This window comes from Erinaceus europaeus, chromosome 12 (genome assembly GCF_950295315.1).
Source record: "Erinaceus europaeus chromosome 12, mEriEur2.1, whole genome shotgun sequence".
Taxonomy (NCBI): Eukaryota; Metazoa; Chordata; class Mammalia; order Eulipotyphla; family Erinaceidae; genus Erinaceus; species Erinaceus europaeus.
This window is the reverse complement of record NC_080173.1, coordinates 100,239,886-100,249,643: the sequence shown is the minus strand read 5'-3', so window position 1 is coordinate 100,249,643 and position 9,758 is coordinate 100,239,886. Positions and strand designations below refer to the sequence as shown.

The following is a 9,758-nucleotide window of genomic DNA, read 5'->3' as shown; positions in this document are numbered from 1 at the left end:
AGGATCAATGTTCCCGTTCTCAGGCACTGGGCAGGGTGGCATTGTAAGGGACAGGTCCCAAAGGACAGGTCCAGGGAAAGATGGGTGGCTTCTCCTTTCCTGAGGGTGACTGTGCATCGTGTCTGTGAGCAGAACTGGAATGTGGAGTGTGGAGAAATAGAATCCCCCCAGGACAAGAACGCCAGCTGTGGTCCGGAAACACATCTCCAGGGATGACACAATTCACAGTGACTATGTACTGCCAGGGCAGCTCACCCCAAGCAGGGGACAGGCACCTTGCTACCATTACCTGTGGAATAATCACTAGTCACTGGATGCCTGCCCTCTGGCTTCACTAAGTTTCCAGAGGAAACCTTTGAGTGTGACAGTGCTTTTCGCCTCTCCAGTGAGCCTGCCTGTGTCTGTATGTGGTCATCTTTTCCTTGGTTACCTGAGACTTAGGAGTCCCCTTGCTTTCCATTTATCTTGATTTTTTTCTTATCTTCATTTATTGGATAGAGACAGCCAGAAATTGGGAGGGTAAGCAGGAGACAGAGAGATAAAGAGAGACACCTGCAGCACTGCTTCACCACTCGTGAAACTCCCCACCCCGCCCCCGCAGGTGAGGACCAGGGGGCTTGAACCTGGGTCCTTGAGCACTGTAATGCTTATGCTCAACCAGGTATGCCACCACCTGGCCTTAGTATTTTTATTTATTTATTATTGGATAGGGACAGAGAGAAATTGAGAGGGGAGGGGAAAGAGACAGAGAGACACCTGTCGACTTGCTTCGCCACCATGAAGCTTTCACCCCGCAGATGGGAAGCAGGGACTCGAACCCTGGCCCTTGTGCATTGTGACATGTGCTCTCAATCAGATGTGCCACCACCCGGCAGCCCTTGGTTTCTAGGATGAGGCTACTGAGAAAATCCTGAGAAATGGGGACCCGGTGCCCTGGACTGGCCCCTGATGCCTTGAGAACAACAGCCTCACTTCCAAGAGATCCCGGCACAGAATAACCAAGAACCCCCAGAGACATCCCTCCTGGGTCTCGGCCTCCCAGGGCTCCCAGGGCTCCCAGGGCTCGTTCTGCCGGAGCAAGTCCTCAGCCACCTGCGGGACCCCCAGGGCATCGTGCAAGCTGGTCGGCATTCTTGCTGGAGAAGTAAGTGCACGCACCCAAAGCAGTGCTTCAGAAGGTTTTATTGACCGGGAATGTGATTCCAAAATACTGCTACTTAAAGACAATAGTAATAGAAAAGCAACAACAGTCGGGACCCTTCTTTGCTCTGGTCGTCAACACACACAGAGAAAACGAACTTCGCATGTACAGGGGCTGTCTTTGGACCTTGGGTGAGGGATGGTTGTGATGCTTGCTGATTCTCCTTGGTGTTTTCCTCCCCCTTCCCCTCTTAATAAACAATCTGTGTTATTGGGGGCAGAGATTATTTTTGAAGAAATAAACATAGAGAGGTCCTTGGTGGGTGTTGGTGTGGCTAGAGCTGACACGGCTCAATACAGTTCTTTGCCTGAAGGACTCTTTCAACCTCTCACAGCAAACCTGCAATGGACAAAAGCAGTCCTTTCCTACCAGGTGCTACAGAAAGCCAAATCTGGGCAGGTGAAGGTGCACCTGGTTGAGCGCACACATTACGGTGCACAAGGGCCTGGGTTCAAGCCCCTGGTCCCCACCTGCAGGGGGAAAGCTTCATGAGTGGTGAAACAGGGCTGCAGGTGTCTCTATTTCATTCTCCCTCTCTATATCCCCCTCCACTCTCAATTTCTCTCTCTGTCTTCACCCAATAATAAATTTTAAAAATATACAATTTAATTTTTTTAAATGTCAAACTCTGTCCCATCAGCTTGTTCTGTATTCGAGGGAATCTGTTCTGTCTATACAAGCAAGCCAAGGCCGGCTGGCTACCTCTTACTCAAATCCAACCCCTTCTCTCTTCCAGGGACACTCCACTTACATCCCTGGAGGTCAGAGAGAGGTTAGAAAGCTGAGGGTTTGGGGGCTGAGCAGTAGCGCACCTAGTTAAGTGCACATGCTACAAGGACCCAGGTTCAAGACCCCGGTCCCCACCTGCCGGGAGAAAGCTTCACAAATGGTGAATCAGGGCTGTAGGTGTCTCTCTGTCTCTCTCTGTCTCTCCTTCCCCCTCTTGATTTCTGGCGGTCTCTATCCAATAATAAATAAAGATAATACAAAAAAAATTTTTTGTAAAGAATAAATCCCCCCCACCCCAGGAGCTTGATTCCTCCCCTACTCAAGAGGGGCCCTGGGGTTCGGTTCCCTGGGGCGGAATTCATCCTCATCCTCAGGTTTCCACCTCAGGCTATTCATGGTGCGACCGCAGCAGATCCCTCCCCCACACACACACACCACACCACACCCCCTCCTCACAGACATTTGTCTTTGCTCCTACTGTCAGCTGGCAAGACAAGGTCATTTTCCCCACTGCATGTCACACGTGACTGTCAGAACCTTTGACCCATAAAACCAGAAGACTTGGCTGGAGAGCCAGCAGGGAAATCACCTCCTTTTGCCCATTAGTGACTTCTGCAGTGAAACCTCCAGACCACCTCACCCAGCCCATGGAGAAGGCAGATTTGAAACATTATTCAGAGAGGGAGGAATGGCCCATGGAAACACTCCCACAGAGTGTTCTAGAACACAGTCTGAAAGGATTTATTTTAGTGAAAATACAAACTTTTTTTTTTTTTTTTAGTTCCACTGTCCAAAACAGTTCCCCACCCTGACTTCCTATTAGTCCTCAAGTTCTCCCTTCAAGCTCTGCCACCAGTGCTCAAGTTCTCTTGTTCTAGGAGGTTACACAAGTCTTAACCCAGCAGTGGGGGTGGGGGTTGAGGGGAAGGTGGGCGGGGTGGTAGCTGCTTCCTCACTGGCTCCGGGTTCAAGTTCAGTGTCGGGCGGGAATCATGACTTCCAGCTTCGCTGGTGGTGGGGTGGGGCTATGTGTGGATGTCACAGAGGTTTTGTTTGCAAATGTTGATGGAATCCCCTGTGGGTACAAGCCCTTCCTTGGACCGTGTTGTTCCAACATATGGGAGCCTTGTTTATTTGAGAAGTTTGGGGAGAAGATTCGAGGCCCAGAGCAATTCCGTCTACCCCAAGTCCCCCTCATAAACCCGAGCTCCCTCCTTGGGTGTCAGGAGCTGGCGGGAGGGAGAGCTACCCTTCCAGCAAACCCTCCTGCAGCCTGGTTCCAGCAGGCCACTCTTGCTGGCTTCTGGACTCAGAACCCAGTGGTCCTAGTCAGAACCCAGCAGAGAGTTCGTGCTCCCCTGTGGAGGGAGACAGGGAGCTGGTCCTCTCCAACCTCTCGGCGGAGAGGAAGGGGACCCACTTGGCCAGAGGCAGGGGCACATGCCGGTGGAACAGCTGGCGCAGGTACTTGCGGAACCTCTCGCCCACAAAGACGTAGACGATGGGGTTGACGCAGCAGTGCGTGTAGGCGATCACCTCCGTGACCTGAATAGCCAGGTCCAGCTGCTTGCTCTGCTCACACTCGTCGGTGAAGAAGGAGTCCTGGAAGGCGGAAACGAGCACAGCCAGATTGTAGGGCGTCCAGAAAAGAAAGAAGATGACCATGATGACAAAAATCAGACGGACGGCTTTGGCCTTCTTCTCGTTGGGCCGCTTCAGCAGGACCTTGATGATGCCTGCGTAGCAGACCGTCATGACCAGCAGGGGCATCACTAGCCCCAGGAGATTCAGCTTCAGGGCCTGGAACTGTTTCCACTGGCGGAGACTTTCATAGGGGTAGTGGAGACTGCAGGTATAATGAGAAAACTCCCACTGGGTCTTGGAAAAATACAGGCCTGGGATGGAAGCCAGCACGGCCAGGAGCCAGGTGAATGCGCTGCTGATGATGCCGAAGGGGACAGTCCGGGCCCGCAGGGCGAACACGGCGTGGACGATGGCCAGGTACCTGTCCACGGTCAGCAGGATGATGAAGAAGATCTCGCTGTACAAGCCCATGTAGTAGAGGCCCGAGAGGAACTTGCAGGTGGCGTTGCCGAACGCCCAGTTATCCTTCAGGTTGTAGTCGATCCAGAAGGGCAGCGTGAAGAGGAAGAGCAGGTCTGACACGGCCAGGTTGAGGAGGTAGATGCTGGTCATGCTTTTGAGCCTCTTGTTCTGCATGAGGACCAGGACCACGAGGATGTTGCCCACCAGGCCGATGATGAATACCAGTGAATACAAGGGGGGCAGCAGCTGGGCCCCGAAGGCCCTCACCTCTTGCTTCTGGCATGGGCTTGTGTCCCCGTAGTCATACTCTGTGGTCGGGTCATAGTAGCTCGTGGCAGTTGTGTTGTCCATGCTGGCTTCCTCTGCAGACCGAGGAGTGTGGGTTTCTCCGTACACTTGGCTGTGAGTGGCCGGGGGCTGTGGGGAGCAAAGACAAAGCAGCTATTATACGTCTTCAGCCACTTGACACCTTCTCCCGAGCGCCCACTGCGTCTCCTGCCTTGGCCGGCAGCGCTGAGAGCCGTGGGCCCAGGTCCTCCCTCTCTGCCTCTGTGAAGCCTGCAGCCAGCCGCCTAGGACGCATGGGCACTGAGCACGGATCATTCACTCAGTGACTCAGTGACTCTGGTCATGGGTGTCGTGCAAGAGAAGTCGAGGGGCCGGGGTGGACACACAGACAAGGGGGACCCCACCACACCATTCCAAGTGCTTCCCGTGGGTTTGGGTTTAGGGAGTAAAAGCCTGTGGCCTGCGGCGCATCCCTCTTCCCCCGGCAGCAGCCATGACACCACATGACACCTGGAGTGCTTGGGCCACGTCGACAGTGAGGACCAGAGTGGGGGCTCAGAGCCAGTGTGTGTCACTCACTACTTGGCTTTCCTGCCTCTGGCCACATGGCAGTATCTTCAGACTGTGGAGTTGTCGGCGAGGTGCAGGGGAGAGAAGCAGTCCTGACTGAGAGTCAGACGTGGACAAATGGCCCTTCATGGCTCTGGGGGCTGAAAAGGGTTCTCAGCCACAGGGGGATAACGTGCCCTAGGGGTAGCTGCATTTATGAATGGGATTCTAGGAAAATAAATCACAAATCGCTGTTTGGTTGGCAGAGCCAGGAAATGCAAAATTGAATCCTACAACGCAAAATTGGTTCTCCCCCAAATAGAAGACCAACCTCACCTCTCTGTAGGCACAAGCACTGACGTGAGTCCAGCCTGCCCACGTCTCAGCAACTCCGTGACTCTCCTATAGGAACCAGGATGGCCCAGGGGAGAGTACAGGCTGGGCAGAGCCAGATGGCGCTTCTTGGCACCTCAGTAAGTACTAGGGGCCTCCACCCTACAGCGCTCTTCTCTGAGACCTGTCTCGGGCAGGAATGTCTCGGACCCCAGTCCTATTCTGGTCAATATAACCCGCCCTCCAACCCACCCATTAGGCTTCCCTGTAGTTGATCTTAAACTTAAAAAAAAAATCTGACAAAATATAGTAACTGTCCCTTTCTTTGGAATTTTTTTTTTTTGGCCTCCAGGGTTACCACCTGAGGCTTGTTGCCTATACCATGAAGCCACTGCACCTGGAGGCCATTTCTTCCCATTTATTGGAGAAGACAGAGAGAAATCGAGACAGGAGGGAATGATAGGGAAAGAGAAAGACAGACACCCTCAGACCTGCTTCACCACTTGTGAAGCCTCCTCCCTGCAGGTGGGCAGCTGGGGCCTGAAACTGGCATCCTTGTGTGAGCCCTTGTGCTTCATACTATGTGCAGTTGACCTGCTACACACCCCCTAACCCCCTTTTGGAATTCTTAATATGACATCACCAACCTGAAAAGATCTTAGAGAAAATTCGGTCACCGAAGTAGGTGGCACCTATATTATAATTTCCACCTGGAATCTGAGTGTTCTTTGGCCGACTACTGGGCGAATGTTTCTGCCCCTCTGCAGTGGCCGCTGGGAATCACAGGTACTGTGCACAGGGGTGTGAGCATCTGCTCAGGGTGGGGGTTGGAATCTCCCATCACGCCATCCTGTGGCTCGCTAGCTGTCTCTGGACTTGCTTCTACCCAGTCAGTCCTATTTTTACAGGAGCCCAGACCAGCAGTCTCTACACAGCCACGCTAGCATTTTCTAATCCCTGCTGCCATTGTCAGTGCTGGCGTCCCAGCTGCTGGCACTATGGGGGAGTCAGCAGGTTTATAGCGGACGCAGCACACAGCTTGTAAGCGCAAGGAGCACAGGCTTGGAGACAGAGCCCAGGATATTTTGCCAGCTAGCTGGGCTTCACAGAACAGCTCCAAACTAAGATTCCTCTAAAGGACGATGGTCCGAGGGGCACCTTGGCTGAGAGCCAGAAGCACCACGCTGCTCTAGAGCCTGCTGTCCCATCCGCTGCACAGTCTGTCCCAAAGGTCCAGCCCAGAGCTCAGCCGTAGGCTGGCACCCAGAACCTCAGGACCAGCACTCTGGTGTGGCGATAATAAGGTTTCTGAGCAAGGAAAGGGCAGTCTGTAGTAGTCAGGAAAGGTTTACAGACTGGTGGTCTAACTGGGACCGGCTAATATTGAATTTGCTGATCCATAAACAATCTTGGATGGGAAACTGGGAAATGTTATGCATGTAAAAACTATTGTATTTACTGTTGAATATAAAACATTAATTCCCCAATAAAGATATTTTAAAAAAAGAAACAATCTTGGGGGCCTGGGAGAAAGCAGTAATTATGCAAAAGATTTGGATGCCTGCAGTCGTGTCCCAGACGCCACTCACTGTAAGCTGGCGCTGAGCAGTGGTCTGGTTAAAAAACAGAATTCAGAACCAGTCTTTTGGTTTGGGAGGCTGTACAGCAGCTGGAGCATCAGACTTGCAGACATGAGGACCCAAGTCCAACCTCAGTACAGCATATGCCAGAGTGACGCTCTGTCTTCCTCCCTCCCTCCCTCTCAATAAATAAATGTTTAAAGAAAAAAAGAACCAATCTTGGGAGTCAGGCGGTAGCGCAGCGGGTTAAGCGCATGTGGCGCAAGGCACAAGGACTGGCGTAAGGATCCCAGTTCAAGCCCCCGGCTCCCCACCTGCAGGGGAGTCGCTTCACAGGCAGTGAAGCAGGTCTGCAGGTGTCTTGTCTTTCTCTCCCCCTCTCTGTCTTCCCCTCCTCTCTCCATTTCTCTCTGTCCTATCCAACAATGACAACAATAATCACCACAACAATTAAAAAAAAAAAAAAAAAAGCAATCTTGTGCCGTTCTCCACAGCATGGATTCTGCATGCCGGCAGCTTGAAATTAACTGCAGTGGGAGAATTAAACCAGGGAGGTCAGCAAAAACTAGACATCTAGTTTTCTCCTGGGAGAGTCAGTTGCCAAAACGTTTTCTGATACACTGGTGCCCCACATTCTGAAGAGCTCAGAGCCGTCCTGCTACTCAGACGAGTACTGAAGAGTCTGAGGCGGCACATGAACCTGTGGCAAGCCGTGCGAGCTCCCACAATTCTGAAGATCTGGGGCCTTCCAAGGCCCCCTGGAGGAGGGTCACAGTGGATGTCTCTGGTCATACCCAGACCCCTTAGCTTGAGGGCACAGTCTGATCTGCTCCTGTGTTAAAGGCCAGGCTGAAGGCTGGGAATGGCACAGTGGTTCTGCAAAGGCATTTCATGCCTGTGGCTCTGAAGTCCTAGGTTCAATCCCCTGCACAACCATAAAACAGAGCTGAGAAGGGCTCTGGTTAAAAGTCTACCCTGACCCCATCTTCCCAGACAATACTTTTAGTCCACCTACATGTTAGCTATCAGGCTCAGGGAGAAATTACTGAAGTCATGGGAACCTACCTAAAATAAAATCCCTAGCTTCTTCCCAAATTAAGACCCCCTATTTCATCTGCTGTATTCCTGCCTTTGGGTCCCTACTTATAAAACTATTTGTCCTGCTTTCCATCTTACCACCTTTCAGCCACCAAGTTGCAGATGCTACCATGATTCCATCCTGACTTCCCCTGGTCAGACGACCTCACCATGTCCCTTGGAATCCCACCTCCCCAGAGCCCTGCCCCACTAAGGAAAGACAGACACAGGCTGGGGGTGTGGATCCACCTGCCAACACCCATGTCCAGAGGAGAATTAATGACAGAAGCCAGACCTCCCACCTTCTGCTCCCCATAAAGAATTGTGGTCCATGCTCCTAGAGGGATAAAGAACAGGGAAGCTTCCAATGGAGGGGATGGGACAGGGAGCTCTGGTGGTGGGAGCTGTGTGGAATTGTTCCCCTGTTATCTTACAATCTTCTTAATCATTATTAAATAGTTAATAAAGATTTTAAGAAGAATACAATAAACAAATGAATAAATCTCAAAAGAAAGAAAGAAAAAGACCGGCATGAATGAATCCCGGCAGTTGTCTCCCTGCCTCGTGGGGGTGAGGGCACTTTCCTACCTGCTGCAAAGCCAGTCAGCAGCCTTCTGAAGGCCTGGGGTCCGGGCTCCCTAAGTTCCTGGTTCAGTAGCCAGTGGCCTCCAGCCTACAGATCTTTTTCAAACTGGCGTTTCCCTTTGGCTACAGTTTCTTCATCTGCCCTGCTTGAACTTTGGTTCCACAGAGAGATTTGGCAAGTTAGTTTCCCTTGAGCTGTTTCCAGAGACAGTGCCTTTCACCCTTCATATACCAGGGTGACTTTCTGAATCACTCACCAACAAAGAACCCTCTAAGAAAACTTTCCTTCTTAAGCAACAACAACAAACCACCTTTTTTTTAATTGAAGCACCCAGTCTTACAAACTCACCCATTTTCCATATGGCTATCAAGTCAGTCACTTCACAGACACATCAATGAATGACTTAGACACTCACCTGGCCCGCAGGCACCCTCCTCCCTGGTGAGACAGAGGTAGGCAGTGCCTGGCAACACAAGCCAGACCACACCTCTACCTTACTGTTGGCGTGTCCTCACACCAGACCCACAAGACAGAGAAGACACATGCCACTTACTCTGCTTCCAAGGGGTTTCACACACACACACACACACCGAGCAGTGTGAGTCTGAATGGAGCTATGGTTCAAGTCCTCTTCGGGTAGGAAGTACTCAGCTTCCTGTAGGCTGATGGAGATAGGCCTCTGGGGGTTCACAGCCTCTCAGAATAACATGAAGGGATTAAGGTTCTCCTTTTTGTATGACTGAGTGATCATGAGTAGTCATGACCCCTTGCTAGTGGCCAGCTTCTAAAGGTGAGGTTCAGTCTAGAAGAGTCTCTACCCACTGGGCGGTACTGTATCACAGCGCCCTGCAGGGTGGGTGGGTGGAGCTGAGCAGGGGAAGTTGGGTGACGGTGGTGCTGCCTGGGAATGTGTGTGAGGAATAAGCAGGGCAGAGAGCTTCTGGAGTCAATGAGTCACACACACAGAGACAGAGGGAGAGAGAGAGAGAATGATTGCAAGTAGAAGAATTTAAAGGGACCCTGAATTCTGTTCCTTAAAAACAAACCAACCACAAAAAATCCCTGACTTAATCAGTGCACATAAATGATTTTATATATATATAAGGCAGACTAGTGTCTGCTCAGCCAGCAATCCCTCCCTCCCCATCAGACTCCCAGGCCAAGGGAAAGCCAGGCTGGGACCCTGCAGGCCCCATTCCAAGGGCCACAGTGCTCACCAATACATGGGCCTCATAAAGATTTTTTAATTTTATTCTCACAATAAGATAAGGACAAGGAGGCAAAACCCAGAAGGATCAGCTTCTGCACATTCAAGAGATATCTAAGAAGTCCTCTCAAAACAGCAAGAGCCTGATGGCCTGTCTGCTTA

General features: G+C 51.6%; 1 protein-coding gene across 4 annotated transcripts; it reads right to left on the bottom strand.

The window, feature by feature from the left end:
• Positions 1-2,657: 2,657 nt before the first annotated feature.
• Positions 2,658-9,203, bottom strand: LOC103120940 (C-C chemokine receptor type 1). Of its 4 annotated transcripts, none has more exons than XM_060204874.1 (2): positions 8,939-9,203; positions 2,658-4,393 (listed from the first exon to the last, which is right to left on the bottom strand). In XM_060204874.1, exon 2 carries the CDS (start codon positions 4,325-4,327, stop codon positions 3,260-3,262), a length of 1,068 nt encoding a protein of 355 aa, XP_060060857.1. In that variant the 5' UTR covers positions 4,328-4,393; positions 8,939-9,203; the 3' UTR covers positions 2,658-3,259. The 4 variants fall into 4 exon arrangements, with proteins under 4 accessions (XP_060060857.1, XP_007531493.1, XP_060060858.1 ...); XM_007531431.3 differs by having other exon boundaries at positions 8,943-9,203; XM_060204875.1 differs by having other exon boundaries at positions 8,978-9,203.
• Positions 9,204-9,758: the final 555 nt, after the last annotated feature.

Excerpts from the sequence above, each read along its gene's own strand:
- LOC103120940 (XM_060204874.1), bottom strand. The coding sequence starts at position 4,327 with ATGGACAACACAACTGCCACGAGCTACTATGACCCGACCACAGAGTAT.